The sequence below is a fragment of the Tursiops truncatus genome, chromosome 2 (genome assembly GCF_011762595.2).
Source record: "Tursiops truncatus isolate mTurTru1 chromosome 2, mTurTru1.mat.Y, whole genome shotgun sequence".
NCBI classification, from domain to species: Eukaryota; Metazoa; Chordata; class Mammalia; order Artiodactyla; family Delphinidae; genus Tursiops; species Tursiops truncatus.
Window position 1 is genome coordinate 165,392,697 of NC_047035.1, and position 20,237 is coordinate 165,412,933.

The 20,237-nt window shown below is 43.3% G+C and overlaps 1 protein-coding gene across 5 annotated transcripts in view; it reads right to left on the reverse strand.

Annotated features, from left to right (window-relative positions):
• The window catches only part of ARHGAP21 (Rho GTPase activating protein 21), a 127,861-nt gene extending 122,383 nt beyond the window's left edge, over positions 1-5,478 (reverse strand). For 4 of the 5 annotated variants that reach the window (XM_019933425.3, XM_019933423.3, XM_033852448.2 and 1 more), the window contains exons 1-2: positions 5,005-5,478; positions 3,227-3,635 (exon numbers count right to left, since the gene is read on the reverse strand). In XM_019933425.3, the coding sequence (XP_019788984.1) occupies positions 3,227-3,307 (81 nt within the window). In that variant the 5' untranslated portion in view covers positions 3,308-3,635; positions 5,005-5,478. Of the gene's footprint in view, positions 1-3,226; positions 3,636-4,589; positions 4,729-5,004 lie in introns of those variants that run through there. The other variant, XM_033852447.2, reaches the window with a different exon arrangement.
• Between the last annotated feature and the right edge of the window lie 14,759 nt (positions 5,479-20,237).

The window sequence follows — 20,237 nt, forward strand, 5'->3', positions numbered from 1 at the left end:
AGTGTACAGTATTCCAGAAAGAAGAGCAAAAGTGTGAATTTTTACGTGAATGAATTCGCGCACAGAAAATGCCTTTATTATTTACACTGTTCCAAAATCAACAAACAAATAGTTTTCATCAGCTTATAATACGTTTTAGTCACAGGATCATTTTAGCCTCGGTGAAGAAGCAAAACATAAAATGAACTAAGTTAATTAGCATGAGTAAATAGGTTTGTTCTAATAGTAGACAGTGAAAGTGCTAAACACGTGTACAATCCTGTGGACTAGAGATTAAAAATGAAATAAATGTTAGAAGTGGGAAGAATAATGTGGATTAGAAAGCTTTGAAAAGAGAGAGAGAGAGAGAGAGAGCAAGTCGAACCATAAAGAAGAAACACTATATGATGTGAAAAGGGGTGAAAATACCACAGAGGATTCAGAGTCTATACAAAGTGATTTTGTGAGCAAAGTTATGCAAGGCTAGGTGTCATAGATCAGCCTGTACACATGCGTGCACAACACACATACACACACACACAAAAAAAACACTTACCTGGCTCAGTGAGTGAAACCAATTTTCAAAAATACATATTTAGATGTGAAAGGGATATCATTTTGTGTGAACACAACTATGCTATCCTTACTGTATAATGTCAAAATATATTTTACTGAAGTGTCACAATTCTTTATTTGAAGAGGACTGTTTGTTATTTGTTTGTTTTTGGCCCTTCCAATATAGTCTTGGGAGGTGGTGCCTACACTTACTCATATAGCAACACAATTAGATTCTAACAGTTAATATAAACAAGAAATTCCTGATGGTTTTTCATCAAAACAATAGACCTTATTCACAGCAGGTGGAATTAGCCAATTAGATAAGGCGTAAAACAGGGACTCCTTTAATTCACTACATTGATTTCTTCTGTGCTACAAAGTTAGTTTCGGCTAATACCATTAATATTAAGATATATACCATCGTTTCTTGGGTAGGAAAAGCACACACAAATTTATTATTCAAATACCCATTTAGGAACATAGCAATCGGTTTTTTGTTTGTTAGTTTTTTAGCTATTGGTTTTTAAAATTTTGAAAAGAATGTCAGTGCTACTCTAGAATGTAATTCTTCTAATAAAATTAAGCACAAAAATTAAGTGCAGTATTCAAAGACTTAAATATCTGTCAACCCAAAACTGATACCCGAAGTGTTCCAGTGGCAACTCTTTTTATTACTAATAAATACTCCCAAGATTTAATGTGCCTCAGAAGCATCAATAAGAGACAACTAAACAGAGCCAGTAAATACAAGTTACCCTCACTCCTCACCCTGAGATTTTAAAATGTTTTCTGACAGCATACAGCCCCTTTATTTCTATTTCCACACAGAATCTAAGCAAACTATCTGTCTATTCTTTAAAAAGCCAAGCAACACCACAGTTTATTACCGAACCCAACTACTGTATATAGTCTCTAAATGAGCAAAATACAGACAATACAGTGTTTTCTTGGATCCCAAACTAGAAATACTACGGCTATGCCAGCAGTAAGGTCCAAATGAAAGCAAATTTCACAGCCCTTAAAAAAAATACATAATTGTCATTGTTAATAAAAGCCAAGTTTGCAACTGGAAACACTGCCTTCTAGCCAAGGACAAGATGTGTCTATTATAAATTCTTGGTTTCCGGGATATCCCTTAAATGACCCAAAAAAAAAAAAAGTCAAATAACACTAGTTCTTGCAAATACAATGCAAATAGCATGCTAATTAAGGTACTCACAAGTCAATGACAAATAAGGCTTTAAGACCACAGTACCTATCATTACGGAACTACAATACACATTAAGCAATCACTAAGCTGTAGGTAGGCCTTCCAAAAGGAGTTATTATGGTTCACCATGATCAGAGAATTGTGGTGTTATACTTAATCACGTTTTTACCTGCAAGCAGGTGTTTATAGGTGTCAAAAAGTAAAACACTGTTTCTAACTGTAAACCTATAGTTCTAATAAACTGTACGGTAACGGCACACTGTATCTACCTCACTGATTTCTGCATAAACTTTCTAGTGCAGTATGAAGTAAGCTGCGTGAAGCAAGTTCCTCTGCCTGCTTTATGAACAAAAACTTAACTTCTGACTCATTTTTATTAAGATGCCAAAAATCACACACTGAGAACTAGACCCCGTTTCAATGACCATGAAGTTAAAATGTAACACAAGCACAAAATAAACAATGAGAGTGACGGCTCATTGGGGGATGTTACTGTTATCTAAAGTAATCTTCAACCTTTCCTTAAAAATATAGGCAGCTCAAAAGCAAAATCTAAAGGAAAACAGTATTCAGTATGTTTAGCAAAAGCAAATTACAGAAACCATCAATAACAAAGTAAACACAAAGGAGCCATTATAGAATTAAACTCCAAACATAAGGAGGAAAAAAGATAGAGGCAACAGGGCATAGGGGTGCCACAGATCAATGGATTTTCTATTTCTCTCCTGCTTTGCTCAAAAAATTTCCAAAAGCCTGGTGTAAAATCTTCTGAGCCCTCCCAAAGATGTTGGTCTGAAGGCAGAGTCAACCCACCTGACAGCTCAGGCTGACACTCACAGGACTTTTGAGCAGTGAAAGGAAGGGAATAAATAAAAGAACAGGAAAGGCAAGACATTTTTAAGGGAGTTGGAATTACAGCTCCATTAAGCAGTCTTCCAAGGCTGTGCCTAAACTAAACTGTCCACGGGGAAAAGACTTGTTTCTCTACCCAAAGCAGATATCCACAGCAACAGCATCAGTGTCGGAGAGAGATGGTGGTCCAGGAGCAACAAGCGTTCCAGACAGATGCCCTCTCTCCACCTCCAGAGCAAACCTTGGATACACACTCGACAGGTACAAAGCACCCCCTAACCAGCCCAGCTCCAAAAATACTGGAGAATGGGAACTGTAGGAAAACAGAAGCTTGTAGTATTCCCAGCCACCTAAAAAGGGAGAATTCCGTGCCCTGAGGTGACCAAGATGGGGACATTTCAAAGTAAGTAAGGAAAACGTCCTTGCAGAAGAATCACTGGAAGCTCCTCGAAACAAAAATGGCCAAGGCTTCATCTCCCTACCGGTCAAGCTGGGGCACTCCCACCATTCAGTCCAAAGCCCCAAAAACCTCTTCTTAGGCCCGGTGGCAACTGACCGCCCACAGGCAGGACACCTCACAGACACAGGCCACTGCGGGCTACACCGGGATGCTGCCGCTGCGCTTACCTCACAGGCGGGGGACCCGCAGGTCTTGAGCTTGTTGTCACCATCTCCCTCCGGCAGACCAGTCCGACGTGTGGCCATCATTTCATTTCAAATTACAAAGAAGGGACCAACCCATGGGAGTCCACATTGGGGGGGAAATGCCACACCAGGCTCCTAGAAGGTGCAGTGCCGGTGAGACAATTAGAGCGCCAGGGAATGAAGGTTTTGATGAAGCGCCTTCGAAATGCCCTGATGATTATTTCTTCGGACTTCAACTGACTTCACCGTCTTCGTCCATTTCTCCAGACATAAAAAACAAAGAAGAGAGGTCTCCTCGGCGGCTAGAAAGCGGTCCCCTTCTTCCTAGCGCTCCTCCCAAGTCCAAGAGCAAGGCGAGCGCGTCGTGAAGACTCTCCCAAAGAGATCTTTCCTAGAAGAGGGAAAAGTTAAAGGGCATGAACTTTCTCCATACACTGACCTTAGGCTTGCTCACATGCCCACCCCAAGCTCGCCTTTCCAACACATGGAAAGATAATTCGGTCCATGCTGATGAAGTATGAAAGATGAAAGAATCTTCCCATACAAAAAGAGATAGAAAAAGGGGGGGAAATCCTATAAACCAGGGGGGAAAAAAAAAGCGAAACATCAGAACTGCACGGTGGTTGCCTCAAACATGCCCGGCCGTTGTGCAGCCGTCAAGAAAAACCGTTCTCTTTTCAAGTGCATTTTAATTCATGTATTTTCTGGGCAGAGGAGAGGGAGTCTATGTTCTTCTGCATCACCCGGATAAGCAGACTTAAGGGAAGTTTGCTCCCCGCGGGACTAAAATGGGATAATCCTTTCTCAAAAGCCCTCCTTGCTCCCCGCCATCTCCCCAGCTCCCCAAAATAAAAACAAAAAGTCCTGCTCGGACGCGACCGGCGGCTCTGCCGGCGTCTCCAGGCGGCCTGGGGTACCCGGGGCGCCCGCCCTCCGCCCTCCGCCCCGGCCCGCCGGTGTCCCCGAGGAGGCGGCTGTTTTCCTTGGCCCGCGGCGGGGCTGGGCGGCGACGGCGCGGGGCCGGGTGGGGAGGTGCGCGGGGCGGCAGGAGGGACTCCCTCTCCGGGGCATTATTCCGGAGCTACAGAAATGAAGCCGCAGCCCCGGCCACTTTTAGTTGCCGCGCCCCAAACTACGCCTCGACACGGTCTTCCCCGTTCCCCGTGGCCACCTAGGGAGAAAAAAAAATAGGAAAAAGAAAACCACCACCCACCGACCACTATTTCCTCCGCCCCTTCCAGAGGCGGGTCGGGGATCTCGATCTCCCGGGAAGGGCGGCCCAAATATGTACTTTCCAAAACGAACGGGGACACCCGGGGGAAAGGCCCAAAGCGAGGGGGCTCACCCTGCGCGCCCCGCCTGGCCCGGCTTCCGAGGCGCGGCGCGAGCGGCGGCGGGGACGCGGGCCGGGCGCCGGGCCCAGCCGGTACGCGCTAGGCCGCAGGCTCGGTTAATATTCATGAGCGGACGGGAGCCGCCCCTCCTCCACGGCCGGCCGGCGGGACCCCGGCGCCCGCCGCCGGCCTTTGTGCCCTTCCCTCCTCCCGCCGGCCTTCCCTCGCTCCGCACACGCGGGCGCGGCCCCTCCGCCCCCGCCGGGCGCCCGCCGCCGCTCCCTCCGGCCCCGCGCCAGCGCCGGGGCGGGCTGGCCCGGGGTGGCGGGAAGGGAGGGAGCCAGCGGCGAGCCCGGCTCTCCCTCTCCACCCGCCCGCCGGCCCTGCGCACCGTCGGCCGAGGCGGAAAATAAAGCAGACACGCACCGGAGAAAGCGCGGCGAGTAGATCCGCACCGAGCCGGCCGGCCACCGGACGGCGCGCCCCTCACGCCCGGCGCGCACTGGACCGAGCGGGAGGACGAGCCAGCGCTGTCCTCCGCCGCCGCCGCGCTCCGAGGCCGCCGCCGCCCCCGGCCGGCCGCTCCCAGGCACCGCCGCGACCTGCCCCGGCCGGCCCCGGGCTCTCGGCCGCCGCGGGAGGGCGTGGGGCGGGGCGGCGGCCGCCGGACTCTCCCCTCGCCTCGCCGGGCCGGGCCGGGGCCGCGCTCGGGCGCCCGCGACCGCCAAGTGACAGAAGTGCCTCGTTCCGCTGCCGCGCCGAGCTGTTTCCCGGGGGCGGATTTCTCGCTTCTTCCTCCCTGGATCCACCTCCTCCCACTCCACCTCCTTCCCCTCCCCTCCCCAGGGGAGGCTCTGGGGTTGAATGTTTTCTGTCTTGAATAATATGGTCCCGGGAACCGACGCTGGAGAAGGGGGATTAGCCTGGGGCGGGGGCGGGGACGGGGGGGTGCTCGCCAACCCCCCCCAATGTGTGTCGGGACCTACAAACCCTCACCACCACCCCGAACACCTCCCCAAAAACCAGACACACAAAATCCTCCCCGCCTTCTCCAGTCTCCCGAGCGCAGAGCGGGAGCGGCCAGGAACCCGGGCTTCCACTGGGGAAGGGACTAGGTACTTGGCGTCAGGGCCGGGGAGGGGGTCGATCATACGGCTAGACTCGCAGAATTGGGTCCCAGACTGCGGGGGACACGCCCGGGTGAGTTTTTGACCCTTTTTGCAGTGGGAGGGGTGCGATGTGGGACTTCAAGGTAAGGGAGTGTCCTCTCACGCCCGACAGTAAGACAGCTTCTCATTTGGGGTGGGGGGGGGTTGGGGAGAGGTCGCAGCCAAGCGCTGTTCATTCAATTCTTTGCCCTTTTTACATCTTCAGGGCAGCTGAACAATTCGGCGCAGCTAGCGGAACTGAGGAAAGGTGGCTGCGCTTCTCCACACAGCAGGTCGCAGCAGCGCGGGGTCCTGGGCCCAACCGCCGCCCCTCCCCGCCCGATTCCGGGGCTTCGCCCCAGACCCCCGGCGGCTCGCTCCGCCCCGCCGCGCCTCACAACATCTCCCGCTGCAAATGGCCCAATCGGAAGACGCGACGAGAGAACTCCAGCCAATCAGGGGCAGCTGACTCAGGCGTCCCTCCACCCTTTGCCCGCCCCCAGTAGGAAAGCCACCGCCCCTCGGGCTCCCCTTCCCACCCCGCCCCCCTCCGGGGAGGTGTCTCACAGCTCCTGTCCTCGCCGGGCTGGAGTGGAGGACCCCGCCGCGGTGGCGGGGTTTGTCACCTAGTCACCCTCATCCACGCCTCTTCCCAGACACACCCCTCCTCCCTTTCCCAGTCCTCCTGCTGGTGCTGTTGAGGGTCATTTTTATCTTCGTGCCGGCGGGGGACTGCCAGCTATTGTGTCTGATCAGCTGCCACCGCCCTCCTAAGGGGAAAAATAAAAGAACAAACCCGAGAAGCTTTGGGGTCTGCGTACCTTTTCCTTCCTTTCTTACCGCACTCTCCCCAGAAGATTTAGAGACACCTCCCCGCTCCACCCACCCCGGCCTCCACACCCAGCTCTCCGTCCGCTGCCTCGGGTCCTGTTTTTCGGTTGTTGGTGAGAAAAAAAACTAAAAACCACTCCCTGGGGCCTGAATACCTGTGCTGTAGTTTTTAGATCTGCCTAAGAGTGGAAGGTGCCGAACATTAGAATATACAACTAAATCCTCCGCCTCGATTAGGGGAACGACTCTGACTAGATCATTTTTATGTGGCCACGAAATTTGCATGTTCTTGACAGCCCCTGACAAAACTAGTCAGCCAATAACAAAGGAAAAAAAAAAAAGAATAAAACAGAAGGAATTCCTGCCAGTCAGTCGGTAATTTACTGAATAGCCCACTGGGCTATCCAGTTCTGGATGCGATAGGGTAAATGAACTAGAAGTGAATAGAAATGCAGGGTTCAAGTAGTGTACCTCTAGTGGGCTTATAGAATATGTCCAGAAAGGAAAAACAATTTTAAGCACAAAACAGCTCCTTACAAATGCAAATGCACGTGCATGGCATAAACTGAGTACCTCACAGCTGAGGACGTCTAGGGTTAAGGTTTTTGTCATGGAAATTTTTATAAATGTTGATTTTGAAAAAGGCTTTCAGTTTGGTAAAGGAGACTACATGTTGGCCATGGAAGGAGATATGAAAAGGAGGTAAAACACATTTTAGGAATTGTGGGAAACTAATGTAACCTAGAAAGACATTTCTGTAAGAGGTAAAAGCAGAAGGACCAGGATTACAGTCTAGCTTCAACATTTACCGGGTGACCTAGGCTAAATTTTTACTTCTGTGTATAAGTACTAGAGCTATCAAGAAATAGTAGTGACTACAGTCTATAATAGCACTGCCTGCCTGCTGAGTATTCCAGAGCTTTACACACAATTTAATGAGACAGGTACACTGCACAGCCAGGATTCAAGCCCAGGGGGTAGGGTCCAGAGTCCATGCTTCTCTCCACACCACTATCCTACCTCTAACACAGTTTTTAATAACAACAACAGAAGCTAACATTTACTTAGCTTTTCCTCTACTGATCATTGTGCTTTGTGGGTAACTGATTTAATCCTACCTCTGGGATCGGTAAGATTACGGTGTTCGAAAACTTAGGATTGTTTTTAAGAACCATTATAACTTGCTACCATATGTATCTTATGTGTATTAGGCTATCTGGATGCAGAAGAGCAAAAGCACATAACTGAGATTTGGGAAACCTGAGCCCTAGTACTCTCCTGGGACCTCCAAGTATGACAGAACCTTCCCTCTCTTGCTGGGATGTTGAGAGCATCAAATAAGACAATAGATGTAAATATTATTCCTATTAAAGTATTATGATGAAGGAGGGGTTTGTCCTGTTTTTCCAACAGGAGCCCTATGCTTTTATAACATTTCATTGGTATTTATTAGGAACATATTAACCCAGTGTAAAAAATTAGCTCTATTCCTTTCTAAGGCATGAGCAGTAACAATACTTTAATAGCTGCTTGAGCTCTCATTTAGATGCATTCTGAGTAGACCCAAGTGGATGCCCTCTAGGCATCTGGGAAGTGGCAGCCATCCCTCCTCATTCTCCGTTCCAAAGGCTGACGGTATAATTGGTGGAGGATGCAAATCAAAGCCTTGGCGTTGTCTTCAGCTGCCCGTCTTGGGTGTTTCACTCATTAACACCTCCACCAGAGGGAGGGCAGAAGAAAGGAAAACCAGCCAAACCTAACTCCTGTGGCTACTTGTTAACCATTCCAGTGAGAGATCTGGTGAAACAGTAGGTTTGGGGATCATTGTAAATGAAGAGATATGGAATTAACCGTGGGTTTCGCAGTTGATATCTTGGTAGTATTCTTTATCCCAAGTATCGTGGATAAGCAAGAGCTCACAGTAATTCTAGCTTTGTTTACTTTGAAAGGCTGATATTTTCCTCGTTTGAGCATAGCTAATAAATGTATGGATTTCTTAGAATCTAACTTCTGAGAGATTTCCTTGAAACAGTCTCAGAAATTACTACAGCTATATTAGTAACAACTATAAGACAACCTTGCACACTATAATTCTTGCAATGTAGGCAAGACGTTCTTAAAGGTGGGACCTATAACCTTAAAATGTTCAGTTTTGACTTTGTTAATGACACAGTAACATTGTTTTGGTGAACCATCATCAAGGAAACATGTCAAAGCCAGAAATAGAACCGAAATGCCCTAGCCCCTGGTCTAATGTCATTCTGTAATAATCTATGGATGATTTCTACTCTCAATATAGAAGTTGGCAATTCTAAGAGGCACAAGTGTTTGCCAGCGAATTCCACAGATGAAATGTGTAATTTGCGATGGAGCGTTTGCCAAACTATATGTCCGAGGCAGTTAAGACCAATGGCCCTCAGAGGAGTAAGGCTTTTCTTGGTTTTAGGACTATACTGTAGATTTCATTTCTTATTCATACAATAGTAAAAAGACACATTATCTACTAATATTTCTTTGAAAAAGACTTTCTTGTTGAATAACTACAGAAAACTCATCTCTCTGGCAAGGCATTAAACTATTGTAATCAAGGGAAGGGAGTGATTTTCTACAATAAATAATTTCTAGGGAATTCCCTGGTGGTCCAGTGGTTAGGATTTGGCGCTTTCACTGTCAGGGGCCCAGATTCAATCCCTGGTCCAGGAACTAAGATCCTGCAAGATGCGCCATGGCCAATAATAATAATTTCTAAGATTCTTCTTCCTTCATCACCTCTTTTTTTTTTTTTGTGGTACGCGGGCCTCTCACTGCTGTGGCCTCTCCCGTCGCGGAGCACAGGCTCCGGACGCGCAGGCTCAGCGGCCATGGCTCACGGGCCCAGCCGCTCCGCGGCATGTGGGATCTTCCCGGACCGGGACACAAACCCGTGTTCCCTGCATCGGCAGACGGACTCTCAACCACTGCGCCACCAGGGAAGCCCCATCACCTCTTTTTAATTAATAATGTAAACGATTTACTAATCTAATTCTCTGCATCTGCCAAATATATGATTTAATATTTCTGTCCACATGATTACTATCTTCGATTATTAATTTCTAATCTACAGGGTATTGATGCTGTTTTATTCCAAGTCTATAGTGCCTAGCAAGCACCACACACAATAGGTACACTTGAATAATTTCTCTGCCCTCCACTTAACCTGGTCTTTCCTTTCTCTGGACTAGTACTCTGCTTGAATGTTTCTTTTTAGTTTGTTTGTTTGTTGCTATTAATTGGTTACCTGATCAGAAACAATTTTACATTATTATTTACCTGATTATTATCTCCTTTTCTATCTAAATTAGAAACTTCTCTAGGGCAGATTCCCAGGGCATTTAGTTCTTTTCCAGACCTCCATAATACTGGAAGATCTATGTATATGTCTGTGTGCATATGCCTAAAAGGGAAAGTGTAAATTACAAGAGGTGTCCACACAGAGGACACTTGATGTGGGCCTCAATTTCCAGAAATGCCACATTTTATCTCTTTACCTACCTCCACCTCTGGTGACTGAGCTGTTTTTTGGCCACGCTACCATGCCAAAAACATAGCACTTGCATTTTGGCAATAATTACAAAGCCCATAGTTTAACCACAATTGTGGAGCAAACATTTTCTTCTGGGTTCAAATTGTTTTTCAGCACCAGTACCTCCATAATTAAGATTGAGTGGTTTGGTGTTCATGTTCATCAGCATTATTAAGAGTTTATTTATATATTTTGAGAAAAAGAAAGAATAAAAATGTACACAGTTTTCTTTTATCCTAAGAATCGTGACTTCCATTTATAAGCATTCCAATTTTCCTTAAAAATATGAGGCCAGTTTTTTAAAGGTTTCCACCCACCCAACTAAATATGGGCTGGAACATCCTGTGAAAATACTGTGCAATCTGGGTAGAAACCCAGATTCAAACTGGAGAACTGAAATGTCCTCATCATCTTGGAATAGAACACTAAATTCCAACCATTCCAACTAGGAAATTGTGCTAGCAATTGATTTTGATATTACAGGCCTAAGCCAGAGCAACCAAATCTTTTTCATCAGAATGAAAAAAAATATCTTAGCCTTCCCTTTCACCTTTACAAGGCAGAAGTAGGAGAGACATCAAAAGACCCCTCCACTCCTTGATTCATTGCCTGCATTCTCTTCTTTTTTTATTTATTTATTTTTTTGGCTGCGTCAGGTCTTAGTTGCAGCATGCGGGATCTTTCATTGCAGCGCGCGGGCTTCTCTCTAGTTGTGCCCTGAGGGTTTTCTCTCTCTAGTTGTGGCACGTAGTTTGTGGCATGTGGGCGCCCTCGTTGAGGCACACAGGCTTAGTTGCCCTGCGGCATGTGGGATGCGGGATCTTAGTTCCCCGACCAGGGATCGAACCCACGTCCCCTGCGTTAGAAGGCGGATTCTTTACCACTGGACCACCAGGGAAATCCCGACTGCATTCTCTTCTAATCCAAAAGTCAACTAACCAAGGGTTCTACCTTCAGATAGGAAAGGTTTGCAGGATAATATGTGGCAGTTCACATCTGGGCTTCAGTAGGATAGATGCAGGCTTGCATAACTTTTCTCCCAAAAGATTTTTTCAATTACGTTTTAACTTTTAAAAATTGCAACACAGAAAGAAAAAAGTAGATATTGCAACTAGGAGAGAGCCCAATCTTGTGTCACATCCTATGAACCCACCCTCTCGCCCTCTTCCAGCCTCCTACTGTGGCTCTTCATTGGCTGGATCCACTCAAAGATAATTCATTAGCTGTGTCTTTATATACATAGAAAAATCTAGATAGCAAATCTGATCACAGATGGATGGAAAGAAAATAAAAGGATTGATGTAAACGTTTTAATTTGGAGAGGAAAAGGGGAAGATGAAATAAAGAAGCATATTATTCTAAAGTGAAAGAAAAGATGTATTATAGAAGACAACTCACCACAGTAAACAGAAGAAAACTAGAGACAAATGTTTTCCACCCAGTAAACAAGAAAAATAGAGACAAATGTTTTCCACCCTGAAGGAAATCAAATATGTCAAAAGTGAAATGACAAGATGGGACGTCCCTGGTGGCGCAGTGATTAAGAACCCACCTGCCAATGCAGGAGACACGGGTTCGATCCCTGGTCCGGGAAGATCCCACATGCTGCGGAGCAACTAAGCCCATGCACCACAACTACTCAGCCTGCGTGCCACAGCTACTGAAACCCATGTGCCTAGAGCCCGTGCTCCACAACAAGAGAAGCCGTCGTGATGAGAAGTCCACGCAGCGCAACGAAGAGTAGCCCCCATTCACCACAACTAGAGAAAGGCCATGTGCAGCAACAAAGACCCAATGCAGCCAAAAATAAATAAATAAATACATTTATTAAAAAAAAGTGAAATGACATGACAATGAATGAGACCTAAAAGGAGACGGAAGAGCTAAGGGAAGATACTGAGAGGGAAAAAAAAAATCATACCATTGCAGAAGTAATAACTGAATTATAAGTAATAAGGAGTAAGAAGAAACATCTGGCAGAAAATAGTGGGGTAGATTACAGGCTTTTAAAAAGCATTTCAAATACAAAGGAAAAGGACAAAGAGGTTAAAGTGATTAGACAGGAGATGAAAAATATGGAGGACAAGTAACCAAAATCCAGTTTAGAGAAATTGATGCCTCTGACATAGAGTTTAGAACAAATGAAACTAGAAAAATTATTAAAAGATGTAAAATGTCCTCCTATATCTGTTCTCTCCTTCCATAAAAATAGTGTTTGAGCTGGCCACATGGTGAATAAGCTAGACTTGATTTCACAGCCTTTCTTCTAACTAGGTGTGGCCCTAATACTAAATTTTAGGCAATGAAATGTGAGCAGGAATGGGTGTCTGCCACGCTGGAGGCCTTCCTTAAAAGACTGAACCTGTGCCTTCCTAACCCTTTTCCCCCTTCATGATGGCTGGAAAAAAGGATTCCCAGATTTAGCAAATAAAAATAAAGAATGCCCAGTTCAGTTTGAATGTCAGATAAACGAAGAACACATTTTCAGTATATCTCAATTATTGTGTGAGATATACTTGTCCTAAAAAATTATTCATTGTTTATCTACAATTCAAATTGAACTGGGTGTCCTATATTTTATCTGGGAATCTTCCTTTAGATACTGAGAATGGGAGCATCTCCTTTGACCCAGAGATGGAAGTCACCTGTGGAAGATGCTAGAGACATTGCCACAGGCCTGAATTGCCTACTTCTGGCTTGTTACCAGAAACAGACATAACCTTCCATGTAACCACTTCTATACATAAAAACCACTGTATTTTTAAGATCTTTTTGGTATAGGAGTTTAGCTTTTGTCTAAACTATATGTGAACACTATTTTGCAATGCCAAAGATTAAAAAGACTTACCATGTTTCAGGAATTATTAAAAGAGAATAATTACTTGGGGGAAGTTGTTAAACTCTGATTATTCAAAAAAAAAAAAAAAAAAAAGGAATCCTAAAAGTAAACCAAAGTGAATCATTTAAAGCAGGGGATGACAAACTATGGCCCACAGACCAAATCCAGTCTGCTGCCTGTTTTTGTAAACTAAGTTTTATGGGGATACAACCATGGTTATCTGTTTACTTGTCTACGGCTGCTTCAGCACTGTAATAGCAGAGGCAGGACACCGCAACAGAGACCATACTGCCTGCAAAGCCTAAAATATTTCCTATCTGGCTCTCTCCAGTAAAAGTGTACTGACCTGTGGCCCAAAGGAAAAACATTATTAACCGCAGAACTCTTCTCAGTATGAATTGATATAAAAGAGTTTTGAAGAAAAAAAGGTGCCTTAAAGATGACACACCCACACTTAAAAGCCGCAGAAAGACACTCTCAACTATGTAGATATTTGGGAAATGTATCACCTTTCCTCAAAACAATTATACGATATGACCCTATAATCCACTAAAACAGGTTCAGAGTAAATATAAAAGGACTGAAACAACTGATTATATAGAATGTACACATTATACATCTTGAAAGAAAGGTCCTACAATGAAAAGTAATAATGCTGTCAGTATAATATATGAGAATCAAAATGAGGGTACAAAAACTTGAGAGGTGGAAGGACAAAGAAAGGTGAAAAAGTGTTAATTGCAGTAATTTCCTCAGTGGTTATAGGGAGTTAGTATTCCCTAATAGTATTCTTCTGGTATCTAAGGCAGAAGTGTTGAGTGACTAAATAATTAGAAATAATGTGAAAAGACAAGCCACAGACTAGCAGAAGATATATGTCACTGATATAACCCACCAAGGATTTATATCGACAGTTTATAAAGAGCCCCTATAAACCAATAAATACAATAGAAAAGATAAATACGCAATTCACAAAAGAGGAGACACAGGTGGCCACTGACCATAATAAAAGATGCTTGATATCAATGGAATCAGCATAATGCAAATTAAAATGATAATGAGACCATTTCAAACCCATCAGCCTGGCAAAAAATAAGTCTGATGACATCAAGGGCTGAAGTGTTGATGAAAACAGAAGCTCTTACACACTGCAGGTGGGAAATATAAATTCATCAAACCAGTAAATGGCAACTCTGCTTGCTCAGTCCCCAACCCCTGGATTGTCTGCAAAAGTTGTAATGACTATTACCTCCACCTTGATACTCAAAAGGGGTCTCAAGTGTAAAATGCCTTAATCTGCTTTTCCCATATTAACCGGCAACGCTGTTTATTCTGTTGCTTCAGACCAAAAACTTTGAGGCAGCCTTGACTTTGCTTTCTCTCACATCCCCCATCTCACCACCAGTAAGCTTTGTTAGCTCTAATATTAAATCGTATCCAGAATCTGATCACCTCCACAGCTATCACTCACGTCTAAGCCAAGTCATCTGTCACCTGGATGGTGATGACAGTCTTTAACCAATCTTGGAGTTTCTGCCCACAACTTTGCTAGTGCCAGCTCTCAACACTGGACCCAGTGTCACCCTTTTAGTATCTAAGTCAGGTCGGGTCAATTCTCTGCTTAGAACCTTCTACTGGCTTCCCACTTCCCTCAGATAAAAATCCCAAATTCTTACAATAGTTTCCCTTGGTTCTATTTTGAGCCACCTCCTGTCTACTGGTTCCAGTGCAGCCACACCTATACCCTTGCTGTTCTTCAAACACACACACACACACCCACACACACACACACACACACACACACACACACACACTCACCTCCTGCAGCTCACCTTCTGTTTGCACCTGCTGTTTCCCCAGCCTAGACTACACTTTTCCCCAGATATCCACTTGGGTTCCTCTCCCTCATTTTATTCAGTCTTTCGCTCAAACATCACTTTACTAGACAGGTCTTCCCTGAGTCCCCAGCCCGACTTAAAACGGTACCATATCTGCCCACCCCACCCCAAGCCAACTGCTCTCTTCCCACTGCTTACACTTCATTTAATTTTTCAAAGCACTAACCCTAACCCTAATTGCCACCTGGTGTTTAATATTGTTATTTATTGCCTCTCTTCCCAGATTAGAATGTAAACCTCAGAAGAACAGGAAATAAGTCTCTTGTTTATTGCTAAATCCCTGTGCCTAGAACAGGCCTGGCATATACTAGACACCCAATAAAATATGTGCTGAAGAGTAAATGAAAACCACTTTTCAAGCACATTTTAAAATATAATAGCGAGGAAAATTGAGGATGTACATACTCTATTCTAGACGAAATCTACTTCTGGATATCTACCCAGAGAAACTGTCCCTTTTAAATCCAAGCAGAAAGTATAAAGTAACCCTTTCTAGAAAAGCTGAAATAATACGCTCTTCAGTAGGTAAACAAAAATCAGTTTTGTTTAAGTGATCCAAATCTATTTAGCAGGTAAAATGAACATATCAACAAATATCAATTTATATCAAAAGAATTACGTTGAGTGAAAAGGGAAATTGTGATAAGATGAGCAGTTTGATGATGTAAATATTATATACATATGTATCCATATATGTAACATATATTGTTTATAATATACACGTGAATGAAAAGTATAAAAATCATGGAATGATACACATCAACTTCAGGAGGGAAGGAGGAAGGAAAGAAAAGAGGGATGGGGAAAGGGTTTAGCTGCAACATTTTGGGTCTTTAAAATAAAAAGCTCTGAAGACATATCATAAACATACTTTATCCCACACACCTATGGTCACCTAATCTATGACAAAGGAGGCAAGAATATACAATGGAGAAAAGGCAGCCTCTTCAATAAGTGGGGCTGGGAAAACTGGACAGGTACATGTAAAAGAATGAAATTAGAACATTTCCTAACACCATACACACAAATAAACTCAAAATGGATTAGAGACCTAAATGTAAGGCCAGACACTATCAAACTCTTAGAGGAAAACATAGGAAGAACACTCTGACATAAATCACAGAAAGATCTTTTTTGACCCACCTCCTAGAATAATAAAAATAAAAACAAAAATAGACAAATGGGACCTAATGAAACTTAAAAGCTTTTGCACAGCAAAGGAAACCATAAACAAGATGAAAAGACAACCCTCAGAATGGGAGAAAATATTTGCAAATGAAGCAATTGACAAAGGATTAATCTCCAAAATATATAAACGGTTCATGCAGCTCAATATCAAAAAAACAAACAACCCAATCAAAAAATGGGTGGAAGACCTAAATAGACATTTCTCCAAAGAAGACATATAGATGGCCAAGAGGCACATGAAAAGATGATCAACATCACTAATTATTAGAGAAATGCAAATCAAAACTACAATGAGGTATCACCATACACTGGCCATCATCAAAAAATCTGCAAACAATAAATGCTGGAGAGGGTGTGGTGAAAAGGGAACCCTCTTGCACTGTTGGTGGGAATGTAAATTGATACAGCCACTATGGAGAACAGTATGGAGGTTCCTTAAAAAACTAAAAATAGAACTACCATACGACCCAGCAATCCCACTACTGGGAATATACCCAGATAAAACCATAAGATACATGCACCCCATTGTTTATTTCAGCACTATTTACAATAGCCAGGACATGGAAACAACCTAAATGTCCATCAACAGATGAATGGATAAAGAAGATGTGGCATATATATTCAATGGAATGTAACTCAGCCATAAAGAGGAACAAAATTGAATCATTTGTAGAGATGTGGATGGACCTGGAGTCTGTCATACAGAGTGATGCAAGTCAGAAAGAGAAAAACAAATATCGTATATTAATGCATATATGTGGAATCTAGAAAAATGGTACAGATGAACCTATTTGCAGGGCAGGAATAGAGACACAGACATAGAGAACAGACATGTGGATACGGGGAGGGATGGGGAGGGCGGGATGAACTGGGAGATTAGAATTGACAAATATACACTACCATGTGTAAAATAGATAGCTAGTGGGAACATGCTGTATAGCACGGGGCACTCAGCTTGGTGCTCTGTGATGACCTAGATGGTTGGGATGGGGGGATGGGAGGGAGGTCCAAGAGGGAGGGGATATATGTATACATATAGTTAATTCACTTCATTGTACAGCACAAACTAACACAACATTGTAAAGCAACTATACTCCAATAAAAAAAAATAAAGTTAAAAAAATAACATATATATTTAGACATAATATAGTATGTAATACAATCTATCTATTTCCACAACATATATCGAAACCAGAAAATCTGAACAGCATTTGTCTTTGGGGTGAGGAACTGAGAATGGCGAAGGAGAGGAAAAAGCACCTTGATCACCATTTGGAGTTTTTTTCCTAAAATTATTTATGAGAAAGCATTACTTCCATTTTTTAAATGACAAATTTAAAATGCCTTTCTTCAGTCCTTGTTGGGGCAAACAGATAGGAAAATAAAAACACTGAGGACCTGAATAACATAATTAACAAGCTTGAAATTATAAGTATCTATCAAACTCTCTCTCTAAAAATAAAAGACTACCTTCTCTCAAGGCTCCCATGAAACCACGATAAGAATTGACTATATGTCAAGCCATAGAAGAGATTTTGGTACATTCTACAAGGCAGAAATAGCATAAAATAGTTTTACCACATACAACTCGAAATTGGGTTTTTTTTAAGTGGAGGCAAAGCCTTCAACCCTTGGGAATTATTCATGTGCTCCCCTAGACAACTCTTGTATTAATTACACAGGTGACCAAAATCCAAATGTCAGAGTACCAACAAAAGAAGGAAAATGAGAACAGTAGTTGTCAAAGTCTGAGGAATGTGAGCAAAGGTGTACTTATAAGAACATTCATAACCTCATATATTTTCACTACCAAAAAAGAAACAATGAAAATGATTTTTAGAAATCAAGAAATTAGAAGAAAAGTTAAACCTAAGGAAAGCAGAATGAGAGAATTAATAAAAGTAAAACACTGCATCAAATAATTGAAAAGCAAAAAGCAGTGCAAATTACAAATAAAACTTGTAATAAAAGCAACAACACAAATAAATCATTTGATTATTTAATAAGAAAAAAAGAGAAGAAAACATGAATACCTGGAAATAAGAATAAGAAAATAACCACAGAAATGGAGGAAATGTAAGAGAAGTAAAAGCAAGAGCTTGATAATATATCTGAAAACAGGGAAAATATAAAATTCCAAAAGTTGACTGAAGACAAAGCCTACGTGGACTTCCCTCATGGCACAGTGGTTAAGAATCCGCCTGCAAATGCAAGGGACACGGGTTCGAGCACTGGTCCTAGAAGATCCCACATGCCGCGAGGCAACTAAGCCCCTGTGCCACAACTACTGAGCCCGCATACAACAACTACTGAAGCCCGCGTGCCTAGAGCCTATGCTCTGCAACAAGAGAAGCTACCACAATGAGAAGGCCGTGCACCGCAACGAAGAGTAGCCCCCGCTCACCACAATTAGAGAAAGCCCGCGCGCAACAACAAAGACCCAACGCAGCCAAAAAAAACAAAAACAAAAACAAAACAGCAAAAAAGTGCCATAAATAAAATGCTTTCTGGATACAGAAATTTCTTGTACAGCTCTTTAAGGAACAGATAATGCCTATGCAATTTAAATGGCTCTAGGGCATAAATAAAGAAGCAAAAAAATTTAAACAATTTTCTAAAGCCTGAATGATGAATATATGCCGGAAGAAGAAAGCCATGAGACAATTTCAGATGTGAATAGTGATTTCTAAGATTTTTTCTTAAAATACTGGTATTAACTTTAAGCAAAATATTAAATAATATCCCATGATGGGAGGCAGGGGGGAGAGGTTCATTGAAAAAATCGAAATATTGTTAAAAATTAGGACATCTGGGCTTCCCTGGTGGCACAGTGGTTGAGAGTCCACCTGCCGATGCAGGGAACACGGGTTCGTTTCCCGGTCTAGGAAGATCCCACATGCCGCGGAGCGGCTGGGCCCGTGAGCCATGGCCGCTGAGCCTGCGCGTCCGGAGCCTATGCTCCGCAACGGGAGAGGCCGCAACAGTGAGAGGCCCGTGCACAGCAAAAAATAATAATAATAATTAGGACATCTCCCCATTTTAATACATCAGGGTAGTTACAGTTGAACCATTCCGTACTTACTCGATAAAATTCCTTAGACTTCAGTTTCCAGGAAGATGGAGTAGACATACTTTTCCCTATTCCTCTTACTAAGAATAGTTAAAAACCTAGACATCTTATACCTCAAAGGTTTTTTTTTCTTTGCTCACTTCACATATCCATTATGAATCAGTTGTACATCATTTTCTCTACATCTTTTTTTTTTTTTTTTTTTTTTTTGCGGTACGCGGGCCTCTCACTGTTGGGGCCTCTCCCGTTGCGGAGCACAGTTTCCGGACGCGCAGGCCCAGCGGCCATGGCTCACGGGCCCAGCCACTGCGCGGCATGTGGGATCTTCCCGGACCGGGGCGCGAACCCGTGTCCCCTGCATCAGCAGGCGGACTCCCAACCACTGTGCCACCAGGGAAGCCCTCTCTACATCTTCTTAACTCGAGAACACAGTTTGATGGAACAGCCTTTACCTAAAATTTTCTGGTCTCACGGAAGAGGATAAAGCAAAATAAATTAGAGTGTTGGGAAGAATATTCACTATAAACTTTGATATATTTTCTTTTGGTGGTGTGGGTAGGATTAAAGGACAACATGGCTACTATTTTCTGCTTTTCATATTTTTGTAACATTACAGGATTTTGCAACACATATGTATTAATTTTAAACTAATATTTGAGTTAAAAAGTGAAAAAATCTGATTTCAATCTCTCTGCCTTAATTGAAACACATGCTTTTTCCCCCCAGTCACTAGTGGACATGGAAAATAATGTGTGATCATTCATGTAACAATGCTTGAAAACATTTACTAAATAAATTTATAGTTTTTAAAAACTAATCTTGCTTGAATCAAACACACCATTGAGTGAGACGTTCTGTATATACTGCATCAAGCTATAAGAAAATTCAAAGCCTAGTCAGAAAAAAAAGTACCCATGCATCAAACAACTTCAGAGCATGACCATATATGTGATGCACTGCAGAATTTTATTAACCAGAACTGAAAACACAGAGACAGAAAAATGGTATTTCCTAGGGGATTTTATGACTTTTCCTCTATGTGAAGAAAGCGAAAAGAGCCGGGGTGGTGGGCATAGAGCCGCCAGTTCTTCTGGCCATCGTAGAGTGGCTTGGTTCTGCCATC